Source organism: Sinocyclocheilus anshuiensis, unplaced genomic scaffold (genome assembly GCF_001515605.1).
Source record: "Sinocyclocheilus anshuiensis isolate Anshui unplaced genomic scaffold, SAMN03320099.WGS_v1.1 scaffold457, whole genome shotgun sequence".
Taxonomy (NCBI): Eukaryota; Metazoa; Chordata; class Actinopteri; order Cypriniformes; family Cyprinidae; genus Sinocyclocheilus; species Sinocyclocheilus anshuiensis.
The window spans coordinates 4,167,857-4,185,996 of record NW_015537939.1 but is presented as its reverse complement, the minus strand read 5'-3'; the positions used below and the strand labels follow the sequence as shown (position 1 = coordinate 4,185,996).

General features: G+C 40.4%; 1 protein-coding gene and 1 pseudogene across 1 annotated transcript; both read right to left on the bottom strand.

The window, feature by feature from the left end:
- Window positions 1-321: 321 nt before the first annotated feature.
- LOC107662774 (proteinase-activated receptor 1-like) lies at window positions 322-1,299 on the bottom strand. Its single transcript, XM_016452871.1, has 2 exons — window positions 1,293-1,299; window positions 322-1,199 (listed from the first exon to the last, which is right to left on the bottom strand). The coding sequence occupies exons 1-2, from the start codon at window positions 1,297-1,299 to the stop codon at window positions 322-324; spliced, it is 885 nt and encodes a 294-aa protein (XP_016308357.1).
- Window positions 1,300-4,565: 3,266 nt separating this feature from the next.
- On the bottom strand, window positions 4,566-16,281 carry LOC107662417 (proteinase-activated receptor 1-like; annotated as a pseudogene).
- Between the last annotated feature and the right edge of the window lie 1,859 nt (window positions 16,282-18,140).

Below are 18,140 nucleotides of genomic sequence, written 5' to 3'. Positions count from 1 at the left end.
ATCATCGATAAGACATGAGTACAATCAATGATCAAACAGCTTCAGTCAAATTCTATTACAGGTTTTATTAATTATTATTTTATTCATTAAGATAAATAATATGTTATGCATTATGAAAAACATTCTCCAAGACCTTCTGTGACACAATACAATAACTACATATTGTTAATAGTGTGCATACAGAGACAACGAACACCTACACTTTATTCCATGTTGGTTAAAACAGGCAGATAATGACATTGTGGTGAACTTAAGCAAACAAAGAATACAGCTCAGAATATGGCTAGTTGTTGTTTTAAGAGAGAGATATATTTATATTTTTTACTGTGCAGCTGTAGTGCAGTGAGAGGTTTTTATATTTTTTCCTCTCTTTTTTGCTTTATTGCACCAAAACACAGAGCGGATTTGCTTTCTGCATTGAGACGAGCCGTAGTAGTACAGCAGAGGATCCAGAAAAATACTTGCGCTCCCCAAACACACAGCCAACAGGTAAGCTGCATATGATGAATCTCCCTCGCGGTGGCCTCCATTAGCTAAATGAACACAGTGGTACAACAGGATGCCATTGGTTGAAGCAAAGCACACCACAAACTCAATCAGCACAGCAATAGCCATATTCAAAGCTCTCCTTCTGTTGTCTGAAGATGAAGATGTTGCTAAGTGATCAGATTTTACACTAAGTGCATATATGATGGTGGAGTAGCTCACAAAGGTGACGACCAGAGGCAAGAAGAAGTAGAGGCATGAAAGAATGGAGAACAAATACACATAATACACTACTGTAGGGTCATTTTGGCGTAGTACGTCATGGCAGGTGACACCCACATCCTTTATCTTGAATGTTTGTCTCACTAAGAGAAGTGGCACTGTACCACATGTAGCTTTTCTTGCGCTCCTCCAGGTCAGAGAGGCGATGGGAAACACCACAGCCAGCAGCCTGTCCACACTCATGCTCATCATCAGCAGTATGGAGCAGTACATGTAGCAGTAGTACGCTGCACTGAGCACATGACACGACGCCTCACCGAACACCCAATCTGAAGCGTTCAGCTGGTAGTGGATCTTCAGAGGCAGCAGCAGGGTGAAGAGCAGGTCCACGCACACCAGGTGAGACATGTAGATCACAGCTGGTTTCTTGATGTAGAACAAGGGCATGAGGCGTGTGACCAGCAGGCCTTTGAGGAAGACAACAGACTCTTCTATGTGTCATGTTTAATGTGTCAGAGATTGGTGCAGTTTTGTGATTGTATGATGCTGTGTCTGGAGTACTGCTCTCATTCGATGGTTGAGACCTCTCATTACGGCCTAAAAACCCACCAGTCACGTATTGGGTGTTCAGGAACTTTAACCAACACAACACATCATTAGTGATGTTCACATACTACTACCAGACAAAAATAAAATCAGCTTTAGCACATGAACAGCTACATTTGTTGAATGAAAGAATATTACCAACATCAAAGTGTATCTATATTTCGAAGTGGCAATTTCATATGAATTAGCACAATGTGAACTGCACGATAACATACTACTGTTAAAAAAACGTAAGGATGAAAACACATGAATGAGACCATACGAATTCATACAAATGTAAAATAGTTATTGCCATGCAGTGTGTTGCATATTACTCTTGCATACTGAAGAACGGTTCAGAGTAATTCTTATACTGCTGTACGATTCAGGAAGCGGAACAGAGTCAGAATCTGTAATCAACACAAAAGACCGTTAAAAACCTCATAATACCATCAGACAATCATTTTGAGAACTTGGACACATTTGCAAAAAAGACTTTGATGGACATTTTTTAATACTGAAGGAATTTGTTTTCAAGCAATACTTCCTTCAATGCTAACAAAATCCATCAAGCCAAAAAAACAAAAAAAAACAAACTACAGATAACAGAGTTAGTCTCGTAATATGAAAAAATTAAAATTTATAAAAATATTTCTATTGTCACGGAGTGACTGAGACGTGAGACGTGCAGATCCAAGTGCGAAGATTTATTAACCGACATGGTCAGAAACAGGCAAGGGTCAGACAATGGCAACAGGTATATAGAGGGTAAGACACGAACATTCCTAGGGCTAGCGTGGGTCTACGATCGGCGAACAGAATCAACAGGGTGAGACTAGAGGGATAAATCCAGGTACAAGGCAAAGGTCCAGGCAGGGGCAAACAGTATCTGAATAGGGCAAGACGAGAGGGGGAATCCGAGATACACAGGCAAAGATCAGGACACGAGAAACCAGACAAGGCAAGACTAAGATAAGGCTATCAAAAACTAGACAGGCTCCATAGAGTAGCTATCGCTATGAGAGTGATAAACGCTATACAATCCTCAGCAGTTTAAAAGGGATCAGAGTGAGTGTTATATAGTGAATGTGTGATTGGTTACAGCTGTGTGCAATCAGTGCTGTGTGCAATCAGTGAAATGGATGATGGGATATGTAGGTGTATGATGGATGACATGCAACAGTTTGTGTAGTGCGAGAGTCAATGTAATGGAAGGGTGACCTCTGGTGGTGAGTGAATTGAAGTTCATAGACCGGATTCGTGACATCTATCACCCAACTTTATTATATACAGCACGGCATTGTTATTGCCAACTAACACTAAAATTAAAATTATTAAAAATGGTTTTTAATATTGAAATAAAGCTGAAATAAAATATAAATATTAGATGAAAATGTCAACTTAAAAACTAACAACTAACTGAAAATTAATTTGAAGTACTACAATGACTAAACTGGAATGAAAAATAAATGATAGCAACATAAAAACTAAAATTTTTAAATTTTTAAATGGTTCAAGGTTGAACTGAAGTACTTACCATTGCCTGCAGTGCAGAACCATAATTAAAAGCAAGACCGTTTTCACTCCCATGATTACTGATCAGCTGGCAATTTCTAACTCTAGTAAATGTACTATGTTTCCTGTTGGCTCAATTTTTGAGTGGACTTTGCTGTTCTGATTCGCACGAACGGTATACGAGTGGAGCGACTGAGCGGAGCGCACACACATAGAGCGGATAATACGCAGAGCGTCACACCACGTGAAAGTGAAACCTGAGCGGTGAACTAATTTTCGGCAGCCGGAATTTCGGTGCATCTCTAATTATTGGCGACATCAGAAATGGATATTATATAATAGATGCTTTTTTGAACATTTTAGCAATTTAAAAATATTAAAAAAATATTTTTTACACGGCACCCCTGCTCTCGACAGACGGCACCCCAGTTGGGAAACACTGCATTAGAACAGCTTAAACTGGTAAAATTTGAAAACCCTAGATGGAGGCACAGCCGCTCAGTGTTGTGCTTGATTTCTGACATATGTCATATGTCTCCGACATAGTGATAACACTCGTTGCCTTCTCTAGTGCAGCTCAACCAGGTCTCGTCCCATTCGTCGGTATTTGTGATATCACAAATCCCGGAAAATATGCGTTGTAGTCCAAACGAGTCGTTGGTTGTAGTTTTTGAAAAGTGATTTCTGTTAAATAAAATATCTTCTTTTGAAGTGGACTTTGAGCTTTGTAACTTTGCAGATATTTTTTATTCTCAAACAGCAACATTACAGACTAACTAAAGTTGAAAAAGTGAAAAAGCATAATAGGACCCCTTTAACATGGGTTTGCATAAAGATGTAACACAAAAGCATTCCAAACAGAAGTTAGAATCCACCATGGCAGTGCTCATTGGTTACTCAGGAAAAGGTGGAGAGGACTGCTTTATTGCAGTCTCTGTGCGAATGTAGAATGAAGGCAATCACTGATCAAATGGCTTCAGTCAAATGGGATAACCGGTTTTATTTATTATTCATATATTTTTTTTTTTTACATAAAGTGATATGGATGACATGCATTAATATCTATAATAATATGTAAATAATATGTATTATGAACAGTATCATCCAACAACCTTCAATGACAACACAATAGATACATAAAATTGTGCATACAGAGACAATGAACACCTACACTTTTATAAGTGGGACCTTTTTTCACTTAAAGCAGATAAAACGGTGAAGTAAATTCTCGAATATTCTTTTTGCAAATATTCTTTTAAAATATGCACACATGCACTGTTGGTTGTATGCGTAATATGTCGAAGACGCAAAACGTTTCTTATATTGTAACATTCAGTTAGAAATTAGCCTACCTGAATCAGAAATACTGTCAATTCAATTGAAAACAGCCATATTTGTGAAAAAAGTTGAGTAGTTTGCATTGCTGGATATTACTGTTGGTCATGTTTCAAGGGTTAGTTTACCCAAAAATGAAAATTCTGTCATTAGTTAATCACCCTCATGTCGATCTAAACCTGTAAGACCTTCGTTCATCTTTGGAACACAAACTAATATATTTTTGATAAAATCAGAGAGCTTTCTGACCCTGCATAGACAGCAAGGGTCCTACCACGATCAAGGCACAGAAACATAGCAAGGATGCTGTTAAAATGGTCCATGTGACATCAGTGGTTCAACTGTAATTTTACAAACAAAAATAACAAGAAAACAAAAATAACGACTTTATTCAACGATTTCTCTTCCGGGACAGACATTTTTGAGATACAAACTAAATGCATTTCAATTGTTGTGTTAAAAATACAATGTTTTCAAGCTTTAGGGGCGCAATATGATTGCATACATGCTATATGTTATATATATCTACGTACATGCAAAGACCAACATTAAAAACAAACATCATTCCAGTCATTTAGCACAGACTATGCATTTATAAATTGACAAAAAAATCACCATCAATTCACACCTGAATGTGAGCCTGAGTGTACTCGCAGCTCAGGTTAGAGGATTTTGTTTGACTGTTTGTGTTTGATGGTGTGGTTATGCTTTTTGTCTTCCTCCACCAGATCAGAGAGCGGATCTGCTCTCTGCATTGAGACGAGCCATAGTAATATAACAGAGGGTCTAGAAAAACACTTGCGCTCCCCAAACACACAGCCATCAGGTAGTATTTCCCCTCCTCACTGCTGCTTCCAGTGGCTAAACGAACACAGTGGTACAACAAGATGCCATTGGTTGGTGCAAAGCACATTACAAACTCCATCAGCACAGCTATAGCCATAATCACAGCTCTCCTTCGCTTGTCTGAGTATGATGTTGCCAAGTGATCATTCTTTGTAGTGAGCACATATATGATGGTAGAGTAACTCACTAAGGTGATGATCAGAGGCAAGAGGAAGTAGAGGCAGGAGAGGATGGAGAACAGGTATGCATACACCTGTGTGTGATACAGCACGTCATGGCAGGTGACGCCCACATCCTTTATCTTGAATGTTTGTGTTATGGAGAGAAGTGGCACTGTACCAGCGAGCGCCAGCAGCCAGACCAGCACACACACACGTGGCTTTCCTTGCGCTCCTCCAGGTCAGAGAGGCGATGGGAAACACCACGGCCAGCAGCCTATCCACACTCATGCTCATCATCAGCAGTATGGAGCAGTACATGTAGCAGTAGTAAGCTGCACTGAGCACACGACACGCCGCCTCACCGAACACCCAATCTGAAGAATTCGGCTGGTAGTGGATCTTCAGAGGCAGCAGCAGGGTGAAGAGCAGGTCCACACACGCCAGGTGAGACATGTAGATCACAGCTGGTTTCTTCTCTCGAATCCTACAGGTGAACGCTACGAAGGCCAAAGTGTTCAGGGGCAAACTAATGAGGATGATGATGATGTAGAATGAGGGCATGACGCGTGTGACCAGCAGGCCTTTGAGGAAGTCAACAGACTCGTCAGAGATGTTGTATGTGTGCTGTGTAGTCTTGTTGCAACCCACTGCATTCAGATCAGTGCTGTTACATGGCTGGTCTTCAAGAATATGGATAATGATTGGATCTGTAAACAAACATGCAAAAATAAATAAATAAATTAAAACAAGAACAACCGTGAAACTTCTCAACACCACCAGATAAATATAGGTGAACAGAAGGCTTTTCACACTTGAAATAGCTAACACTTTGTCATTCTAAACCCCAGGTAAATGGAATCCTGGGTTACCTTGCTTCTAATTTCACAATGCTCATAATTTACCCAGTGTTAACAATTAATGCAGCCTATTCATATGTGGACGTTTCACACTGTACATTCCTAAACACTGGGTTAACGTTTTAATGTTCATTTTTGTGGTGTTAGTGTCATTGAATGGATGGTCAATGACATTATTCATCCTCATATTATATAATGCCAATTGTACTACCAAGTTTTCCTGAATAGATATTTCGCACTGTAAAGGTAAGAACGAAATGCTCTCTTCTTCACTCAAATTCAATCACCATTTGACATTTCCCCCTCAGATGCTGTAACTGTTAGCACGCTGGGTTTCTGTGACTGTCCAAAGCACGTGATTATGAGGCACGCGATAGCATGTATGTTTTTATGTATCTACCCATAAGATTATAACATTTCATCATTTTACACTGTACAAGTTTTACACCGCAAAATCACTGCTAACTCCACTCTGGGCAAAGTTTTATAACCCCAGGTAAAAAGCGCGGCCCACCTCACTTTTATGTTATAAGTGTGAAATGTTCCTTTACCCAGAGTTAAAAGCAGCTGGGTTTAGGACAACGATAACCCGGGGTTAAAAAAAATCTGTGTGAAAAGCTTTTAGGGTGATAGTGTTGGTCTAAGCAATTCATCCAAGAAAAGAAATTTGTTTACAGTAAAAATACTGAATCAGAACCTATGTTTTCTGTTTGACTTCTAGAGTTGTTTGCTTCACCTTTGATTCCAGAATATTTAAAATATCCTCAAATCCTCTAAATACTCAAAAACTGTCCAGTCATTTACTGTACAATATGCATAGCACTTCCTTTTGGAGTAAAAATTTGATTATGAACTGTAGTGACGATTTCACATCACACATCACATGAAGAGCTCAGATGTTACAAATTGCTTCTGGAGGTCTGGAAACTTTACCTGCAAACACTGCTATGGAATCGATAATGGATGAGAATATGGAAAAGTTTGTGGAATAATTTAGAGGATAGCCTCCAAAATAGTCTCTGGAATAATTTCCATACAGCATCCCATCCGAAAAGGAATCATTTTCTCTTGTCTCATAGGTCTCTGTCATAACAGAGAAGTTGCGTCAAGAACCAGCTGTAACAAAACAAACAAAACGTTAAAGGCAGGGTAAGGAGATTTGGTTCAAAAACATTTTTGTTATGCTGGTTGAAAATCTCTTCACATCCCAATAGCAATCACTAAGTTAAGTGGTATAATTCAATTCAAGTTTATTTGTATAGCGTTTTTCACGATACAAATCGTTGCAAAGCAGCTGTACAATATATTTCTACAATATATTTAGTAGTAGCTTATCAGTGGTGACTGTGTCAGTAAATGTACATATGGCAGAAATGTGCAGAAAAATCAATTAAAGACGTAATCAATCAGACTATGAACAATATTAACAGCAATTATTATATGTTGCAATCAAACTTATAGCAAAATTTGGTAGTTCTGTATGTTGATTCAGCGTTGGCATCATCTGAGGTCCTCTGAGGGGTTGGCATAAATATATTAATGGTATAAATGTATTTATATGTATTTATATCGTCTGTGGAAGGCGTAGGACCATAAAATGTTCGTCCAATCAAATGTTCGGTCCGAACATTATGAAAGGCTGTCCTGCCTGCCTGTCAGATATGTTATGCACCCTGTTTGCGCAGAAATTATACGTCATCAGCGCATTCCAGCGAGAATGGAAGGTGCTATTATTGTAATATTATGCTCTTTGTACTGTGATGTTTTCTCACTGGTGAATGAGACATGAGGTAATCTGACAGTGTTGCATTCAATCCTCCACTAACGCTGTTTGTAATCGTGTTGCAGGATAGTCTCTGGTCTGCCTGAGCGTGTTTGTGTGTTTTGGGGGAGGCGTGGCTTTGCAGAGCGATTATGCAGGGAGGGTATGGGGATCTTGCTTTAAAAGCTAACTTGCTATCGCTAGCCTTTCCGAAATCCCCTACCCTACCTTTGTAACAACGAGGCAGTGGCGTTAGGATCCATGTGCAGCTTTATTAGTTCACAAGGCAGGTCATACAGGCATAAATCGTTAACTGGCGTTAGATACAACGAAGGCTGGGCAGAATCGTAAACAGTGTTCGTGATCAGCGTCGAGGCAGGCGGCAGACAATCAATGGCATGAATCAACAAGGCAGGCAGGGTCAGAATAGGTAGGCAGCAAGCAATCGTAAATGGGTAAACAGTCCAGGTAATCAACAGGTATTCAACACAGGGAAAACGCTCAGAAATGTCTGCAAGGCAAAACAAGACTTCGCAATGAGAGCAGGGAAGGCACAGTTTAAATAGACCGAGCAATAGGAAACACCTGTGCAGGCGATTATTTTCTTTCTGGAAAAAGATGGCGGCGCGTTCACACGCTGCGGCTTCTCTCTCTCCCGACAGAAAGGTGTTTTCGTGTTTTTTGTCTTGTGAGTCGCAGTGTTTTTGTACCCTCCCCGTCCACTAGGTACTGGATCATTCTGCCCCGGCGACGAGAGTCCAGAATCTCCCGAACTCGGTACGCCTGCTCGCCGTCTATGGTGATGGGAGGGACTCTCTGGTCACCAGCCTCCTCCTGGTCCTCCGCTCCTCTCGAACCACCAGCGGGCTTAAGCAAAGACACATGAAAAGTGGGTGAGATATGATAATTGGAGGGTAAAGCCAACCGAAATGAGACGGGAGTTATTTGTCTGAGAATTTTGAATGGACCCACGTACCTAGGACTGAGCTTTTTGCAGGGTAACCGGACACGAAGATCCCGAGTGGACAACCAGACCCACTGACCCGGCTGATAGTTGGGATTGGTGCGCCGATGGCGATTAGCTTGTTCCCTTGTCCGATGGACTGCTCTCTGGAGATGAACATGAGCCTCATTCCATGTCTCCTCGCTTCGTTGCAGCCATGAATTCACGGCCGGAAGTTCTGATGGTTCCCCGGACCATGGGAATAATGGGGGTTGGAAACCCAGGACACATTGGAATGGAGTGATACCTGTCGCAGGTTTGCGGAGTGAATTCTGAGCATACTCGGCCCATAGTAAGTAGCGGCTCCAGTCGGTCTGATTGCGATGGCAGTATGATCGGAGGAAACGAGTGAGTTCTTGATTGAGACGTTCCACCTGACCGTTCGACTGTGGGTGATACCCGGAGGTGAGACTGACATTGATGTTGAGCTGCCGGCAGAAGGCTGACCAGACTCGGGAGGTGAACTGAGGACCCCGATCAGAAACCACGTCCTCAGGAAGGCCGTAAAACCTGAGCACGTAGTTGCAGAGCACCTCGGCTGTCTCAAGAGCAGTGGTTAGTTTGGGTAGAGGAATCAGGTGGCAGGCCTTGGAGAAGCGATCGATAACAGTGAGGATGGTAGTGTGACCCTGTGAGGCAGGCAGATCTGTTATGAAGTCAATGGCTATGTGGGACCAGGGGCGTTGTGGAATGGGTAATGGTTGTAGGAGACCAGCAGGCAGTTGATGAGAGGATTTGGTTATGTTGCAAGTTGTACAGTCTCGGATGAAGGCGATTGTTTCTGCTTGTAGAGTGGGCCACCAGAAGCGATTATTTAATAACTGAAGGGTAGCTGCTATACCTGGGTGTCCGGAGCCGGGAGTTGAATTAACTAGCTGGATGACTCTTTGTCGTAGAGCTTGTGGTACATATGTGAGATTCGGTGAGGTTTCGGCTGGAGGTGGTTCGGTACCCTGGGCGTCTGTGATCTCAGTCATTATGTCCCATTGTACGGGTGCGAGAATGATGGTAGACGGAATGATGGATTCCTGACTGGGAGACAGTGTGGATGATTCGTAGAGTCGAGATAGAGCATCCGCCTTAGTGTTTTGAGAGCCTGGACGGTAGGTTATTGTGAAGTTGAATCTGGTGAAGAAAAGAGACCATCTTACCTGTCTATGATTGAGTCTTTTGGCTGATTTCAGATATTCCAGATTGTGGTGATCGGTGAGTACAATAAAGGGGTGTTGGCTCCCTCGAGCCAGTGACGCCACTCCTCAAAGGCGACCTTCATGGCAAGAAGTTCTCGGTTGCCCACATCGTAATTCTGCTCGGTGGGATTGAGTTTACGGGAGCAAAAGGCGCAGGGATATAACTTAGGCGGGTTACCATGTCGTTCAGAGAGAACTGCCCCAATGCCCGTGCTGGATGCATCCACCTCCACAATGAACTCTCGTTCTGGGTCAGGATGGTACAAGATGGGTGCGGTTGTAAATCTCTCCTTGAGAGTCTGGAAGGCTGAACGGGCTGCTGAGGACCATTCGAGGCGCTGACTACCCTTCTTAGTCATAGAAGTCATGGGAGCTGCCACTGTGCTGAAGTTACGAATGAATCTCCGATAGAAGTTAACAAATCCTAGAAAGCATTGTAGTTCTTTTAAGGTGGCAGGTAGAGGCCAGTCGACAACGGCTCGTACCTTCTTGTCGTCCATGGCCACCCCTCCTGAACTGATCACGTACCCGAGGAATGATACTGTCTCCTGATGAAACTCACACTTCTCGGCTTTGGCATATAGCTGGTGGCTGATGAGACGTTGTAAGACCGCCCGGACCTTCTTGACATGATCCTCGTACGACTCTGAGTAAATTAGAATGTCGTCAATGTAAACAATGACCCAGCGATTTAACATGTCTCTGAACACATCATTGATGAAGGCCTGGAACACAGAAGGACTGCTGGCAAGCCCGAACGGCATAACAAAGTACTCGTAGTGCTCAGTTGTGGTAGAGAACGCAGTCTTCCATAGCAGGAAGCTGACAGACAGGCGTGCAATCCCTCTCCTTTCTGACTGGGGAAGCATTGAGACAATTCTGATGGCAGGACTCTGACCACTGTGTAATCTGTCCCTCGGACCATGAAATAGAGGGGTTATGCTTCTCTAGCCAAGGCAGTCCCAGAATGACAGGTGTACGTGGAGATTGTAATACGAAGAGGCAGATAAGTTCGGTGTGAAGGGCTCCAGTGCATAATTGAAGGTCCATGGTAGTGAATTGGATTTGGCCTGTGCCCAGCAGGCGGCCAACTAGCGCTGCCACTGCCAAATGAGACGTACAGGGAACAAGAGGAATATTATGAGTTTTTGCAAAACTAGCGTCAATTAAATTTCCTGCAGCTCCTGAATCAATCAAAGCCATAGCCTCAGTGATCTGTCCATTAACTTTTAAGATGACTGGAATCTCTAAAGCAGTGGAAGTACTGAAATTCGGACTGACCGGAGAACGATTGCGAGGTGGTCGAGTGGGACAGGAAGCTCTCGTGTGTCCAGATAGTCCGCAGTATAGGCACAGATTCTGGCGAATGCGTCTCTCTCTCTCCTCTCCTCTGAGAAGAGTAAAGCCGATCTGCATGGGTTCTGTGTCAGGAAGTGGCGATGACGCGCCGACTGGAGCCGAAGAGAGCCGAGTCTGACGACGAGAGCGAAGGAGGTTGTCAATCCGAATGGCCAGTTCAATGAATTGATTCAAGGATCTCCCCTTGTCTCGACAGGCTAATTCAGACTGCAGTTCCATGCTCAGACCTCTGCGGAAGTGTAGTTTGAGAGGATCCTCCGGCCACCCTGTTTGTGCAGCGAGAGTGCGGAACGAGAGAGCGTAATCCGATGCCGAACCTCTGCCCTGGCGTAACGATAACAGCTGTTCGCCCGCCTCCTTTCCATCAGCGGGATGTTCGAACATCTCCTTGAACCGCTGGATGAAGGCCGAGAAGGAAGGGAAGACAGCCTGATTCTCATTCCACACCGCGGTAGCCCACTCCAACGCCCTTCCAGTGAGAAACGAACAGACAAATGCGATGCAGCTATCGTCTGTGGGATACAACATGGGTTGTTGGTGAACAAACATGGAACATTGGAGTAAGAAACCCTTACATTTTGAGGGTGAGCCATCAAACTTCTCGGGGAACGCCAAACGAGGGCTGGCGGTGGAGGTAGGTGAAACCGGGGCTTGAAGCGGTGGATTCGTAGGAGGGGCGTGAGCTTCGGGTGCTTGCAGACGAAGGGCTTGCAAGGTCTTTACCTTCTCCTCCGTTAGCGTGGTAAGTCGGCTCAATTGTTGCTGGTGTGTGGCCAGAACCGATGCTTGAGCAGATACCTTTGTGGCGAAGTGATAGAACGCTGCTGGATCAATTTCTGGCGAAGTCTTCTGTAACAACGAGGCAGTGGCGTTAGGATCCATGCGCAGCTTTATTAGTTCACAAGGCAGGTCATACAGGCATAAATCGTTAACTGGCGTTAGATACAACGAAGGCTGGGCAGAATCGTAAACAGTGTTCGTGATCAGGGTCAAGGCAGGCAGCAGACAATCAATGGCATGAATCAACAAGGCAGGCAGGGTCAGAATAGATAGGCAGCAAGCAATCGTAAACGGGTAAACAGTCCAGGTAATCAACAGGTATTCAACACAGGGAAAACGCTCAGAAATGTCTGCAAGGCAAAACAAGACTTCGCAATGAGAGCAGGGAAGGCACAGTTTAAATAGACCGAGCAATAGGAAACACCTGTGCAGGCGATTAGTCTCTGGCATGGGGCATTGTGCGAATTGGAGTCCGAAGGGATCGCTCAGTACTCCGGTGATGGTTCCCTCTGTTGGTGATCGGAGGGAGCCACAGAGGCTGAATTTGTGACAACCTTTCAGTTTTGATGGCATTACCAGACAAATAAAGTCGACTATGACACGTTAGCTAATGCTATAATGAATGAGGTATTTATATAGCGCTTTATTGTGTATTGCTGTACGAGAAGTGCCATGGGATTTTTAATGACCATAGAGAGTCAGGACCTCAGTTAAACGTCTCATAAGAGGCCTTGAAGAACATGTTTATCTTAACTCCAGTCAAAACACAAGGCCATCTACTGTAAATAGTACTGTTGGAGTAAGTAAACTTATGTTTTACACTTGTGAATTGATTGCATGCAACGACATACTTGCCAAAATGTTTAAGACTGGTTGTGCTTTGTGTTTATCATCAACAGCTTAGAACAGTCAGAATTGATCAAATGTGAACAAAATATACCAACAGGATGAATTTATTACAGCTTCTGTGCATCATGTTAAAAAATAGACCTAATAATAATAATAATAATAATAATAACCTGTTATTATTATAATTAATCTGTTGCCTATTCCTAATTTCCCTGTTTTCCCATGTTTCCCTGGTTCATTGTTTTTCCTTGGCTGTGTTTTGCCTTCTGACTGTCTATCTGGTTTTTGATTGTTTGCTGCCTGCCCTGACCATTGCCTGTTGTTTGGATTACTGTACTCTGTTGCCTTGCCTCTGCCATTGACGTTTGCTGGTGTTTTGACCCTGAATGTTGTTACTACACTCTTAATAAAGCCTTGCATTTGGATCCTCCAACTCCGTTGTCATGCCTCCCACTGTTACATTAACAAATGTGGAAGTGAAACGTTATCTAAATATTGCAAAAGACATGTATGACATGACTAGACAACTGTTACATGTCCCTTCTGCTTTTAATCAGATAAACTCAACACACAGTGGCATTTTAACAATTGATGCAAGATGTAAACTTAGAACTTACTCACATAAACTTACCCTCATGTGGTTAAAAAAACTGTCCATCCATTGAAAGTCTACACAACCAGCACTTGGAAGATTCAAAAAGACTTCGTAAAATGAATCCATATGAATTGAACCATTTAATCTGGTTTAATTAAGTCTTGTGAAGAGATACGTTCCCTGGCTGTATATGATGAACACACTTTATTTTTGTGTTTGTAATTTAGGTGTAGACATTCATTGGAGGGAGCGAAACTTCTCAGGTTAAAATATAATTTTTTCAACTTTGTGTTTCACAAATTAACGAAAGTCTTTTGGGTTTGGAACAACATGACAGCAACATTGTGGTAAACCCCACCTCTACCTGGTAACCTTGAACTGAGTTCATCAGACGTCTGGGTTGAAGACTTGTCATCAACTGGCTCATCAGTCTGTTCAAAGCTGCTTACAGAGCTCCCTGCAACCAAACAGGCCAAAACACCATCAGTGAAAACACACAAGCTACTTAAGGGAATTGGGTCCCATTTACAATGTTAAGATAAATCACTTCCTGTGAGCACTATTAGCAGCCCACCTCTTAGCAGTCAGTTCAGTGGCCCTTAGCTCTGGGCCCATATGCAAAAATCATGTGAATGGGCCCCTCCAAACGTTATAGGTTAATGTGGGCTCCAGTGCTCCTTATTGTTGACTTTTCTGAGGTAAATAATATTACATGACTTTTCACAAGCTGTTTTACTGATGGTATAAATGCTTGGAAATAATATTTGACATTCTTTATTTGTAGCGCACCAGCCACCCAATAATCGCAATAATGTTTTTTTTTTACATTTAATATAGGGCATGACTCATTATAGGGCATGTCACTTTTAATATAACTGTATATTATATATTCTGTAAATTTTGTCATGAAACACAAACAATAAATGTGTTTTCCTGCCCTTTAATGTAGTGTGAGATCACTGTATTACAGTTAAAGTGGCATGTGAATCAATCATTTTTTCCTCTTTTCTACAGCATGAAATAAACATGAATGAATATCAGAAGACATGTTGAAAAAAATCAGAACAACTTAATAAAAATGAATGCCTCATGTAGGCTAATCGATCAATCAGTGTTTTGAAAATCGTCAATAAAACAGCTTGTGAATAGTCAAAACAGTCATAACATTTACCTCAGAAACGCCAACAATATAACTTTGCCAGCATTGTTTTATTATTTTCACAAATCAGCCAGTTAACCACCACACCTTTTTTGTTTTTGGGAGTAGGTTGAATTTTCACATTAATTAACTTTATTCACGCAATATAACAACTTCGTAATTTTGACTTTATTCTAAAAATATTATGGCACTAAATGCTGCCATATTTACTAAATGACTTAATGCAAACACACTCTTGGCACAGTGGACCAAAATGCAAAAAGACAGAAAGAAAGAAAAAACTACTCACTACTCACATTTGTGTTGCAATTTATTTAATTAAATTTAATTCTCTGGGCCTTTCTTACGGCAAATTCATCCACAATGTCCTTGGTGTTTAATTTAAGGCTTTGTGTATTCTCAATGGAAAGAATGGCTACTTTTGATAGATAAAAGAGAATTAAAATGAAAGAAAGAGTTGGTTAATTTTATGCAGATTGTTTAAGATTCTGAAGAAAAACAGAAAACTAACTCCTAAGACATGCAAGCTTATAAAGCATTGCTAAGAGTTCAGTGCTCACAGGAAATGACCATTTGATGTGACCTAAACACAATGAAGGCTCTTTATGTAAAATATAATGTCAGAAAGTGGCATTACAGCAACACTTTACATTAATTTGTGGATGTCAGTGTGTTGTAAATAATTCATATGAATTTCAAGCATACATAAAAAGTTAAAATAGCGTGCAGTATTTGTCAATGGTGGGACATTCAAATTGATAGTTCACCCAAAAATATCTTAAGATATTTTTAAGAATGTTGGTAATCAAACAGTTTTGGCTACCACTGACTTCCATTTTACGGACAAAAATTATGACATTTCTCAAAATCTCTTCTTTTATTTTTCACAGGTTAAAGAAATTAATGCATATTTGGAACGACAATAAGGGTGAGTAAATTATGAAAGAAATTTTATATTTTGGTAAACTATCTTTTAAGTGCAGTTTAACCTTGTTATTCCAAGACATACAACGCCTCACTGAATTTAAATTTCTGTTTAAATTTGTTGTTTACACTTGTTTTTGCAGAACCACATATATATTCACCTGTGTACATAGAAAAATTATTACTATGTTGTTTGTATCATGGTAATATGGTGTTTTGAAGTTAATATGATAATTTGAGTACCATACAAATACCACAGTATATGAAAATGAAGCCAGTTTAAAGTAAAAAAAATACCATAGTAAATAAAAATGATACCATAGTATATGAAAAAGAAGCCAATTTAAAGTAAAAAAAATCTTTCTTTAAGCTATCACACAATTTAAACCAGCAATACACAAAACAAGCTTACTTACACACATAATATGATACAGTCAAGGTTTCATCTACATAGTTAAACACTATCAAAAGACTGCGATTAAAAGTCAAACTTCTGTCATGCACTACTGCACTGATGTACTTACCGTTAAAGGTGGCAGTGCATGCATGCAGAAGTATAATGGAAAACAAGATAGTTTTGACCCCCATGAGTACCGATCAGAGATCACTTTCTTAACTGTACAAATCTCTGTACAGACACTGCTTCTTCACTCTCTGAGTGCTCAGTCTCTTCTGTGAGGAGAGGCTTGGATTTATATACTGTGACATCACTGGGTCCCCCACCCTCCACTGAACCCAAATTCATTCCTATTCATTGCTACAACCTACAGAGCGAATGAGAAATCAAGGCGTAATTAACAGACACTCACAGTATACTCGCAGCTCAGGTTAGAGGATTTTGTTTGACTGTTTGTGTTTGATGGTGTGGTTGTGCTTTTTGTCTTCCTCCACCAGATCAGAGAGCGGATCTGCTCTCTGCATTGAGACGAGCCATAGTAATATAACAGAGGGTCCAGAAAAACACTTGTGCTCCCCAAACACACAGCCATCAGGTAGTATTTCCCCTCCTCACTGCTGCCTCCGGTGGCTAAACGAACACAGTGGTACAACAAGATGCCATTGGTTGGTGCAAAGCACAGCACAAACGCCACAATCCATTTTCTGCTCTGCAAAACATCCCCTCACCTTAAAGCCTATTGTCAATCTGTTCATTTTAAAGGTCTTTGTATTAATAGGATGAACAATATATTTTGTTTTTCTTGTTTTCACTTGTGAGTTTGTTTAATTTCCAAGAAATGGGTGCAAATTTGCTCAATACATGTGTTTGTGAGAGTATTGTCTTTTCAGCCATATACAGGAATGGAGTGGAACACATTGTATTAGTACAGGTAGGCCTGCAAAACATATAACACACAGCATAAGTAATAATTTATGGACATACTGTAAACAATATCATTTATATTAAACAATAACACTGAAAACAATAAATAAATCAAAAGAATAATACTAGACTGTAGAACATTTATATACAATACAATACAATAGTGGATTTAACATCAAAATTTAAAGTCTAACCTTAAAATGCATGCTTTTTATGTATCCTTCTCACTTTGGTGAGTTAATAAAAATATTAGTAACACTTTAGTGTCTAATTCTCACTATTAACTTGGTTATTGGCATGAATATTACTGGGATATTGGCTGTTTATTATTACTTAAAAAGCACATATTAATGTCTTATTCTGCAAGACCTTATTCTAAATCCTTAATCCTACCCAATATTTAAACTTAGCAACTACTTTACTAAGTATTAATAATAAGCAGTAATTAGGAGTATATTGAGGCAAAAGTATATAGTTAGTTCATATTTAATAGTTAGTTAATAGTGAGAATTGGACCCTAATCTAAAGTGTGACCAGAATAATTTATGTAGTTACTTGAAAGAATTAAAAGAACCGTTTCATGTCTATCCTTCATTAACTTGTCGAGGTTGATATAGGATTTAGAAAGTAATTAGTAATAAGTAATTAAATACTTTTTGGAGAGAGTAATTTGTACAGTAATCTAATTCCACTGTTGAAGATGTAATTAGTAACTAGTAATTAATTACTTTTTTAGAGTAACTTACCCAACACTGATAACAATGACTAAAAATTAAAATAATACTGAAAATACAAAACATTAATGAATACTATAATAGCATATAAATAATTCTAAAACAACTCTTCATATCACATCAACAAGAACTGGCAAAATCTTGGCATTCAGAAGTTTTATAATATTTTTAAAGGGTTAGTTCACCCAAAAATGATAATTAGTCCATGATTTACTCACCCTCAAGGAATCCTAGGTGTACAGGTGAATCTCAATAAATTAGAATGTCATGGAAAAGTTCATTTATTTCAGTAATTCAACTCAAATTGTGAAACTCGTGTATTAAATAAATTCAATGCACACAGACTGAAGTAGTTTAAGTCTTTGGTTCTTTTAATTGTGATGATTTTGGCTCACATTTAACAAAAACCCACCAATTCACTATCTCAACAAATTAGAATACTTCATAAGACCAATAA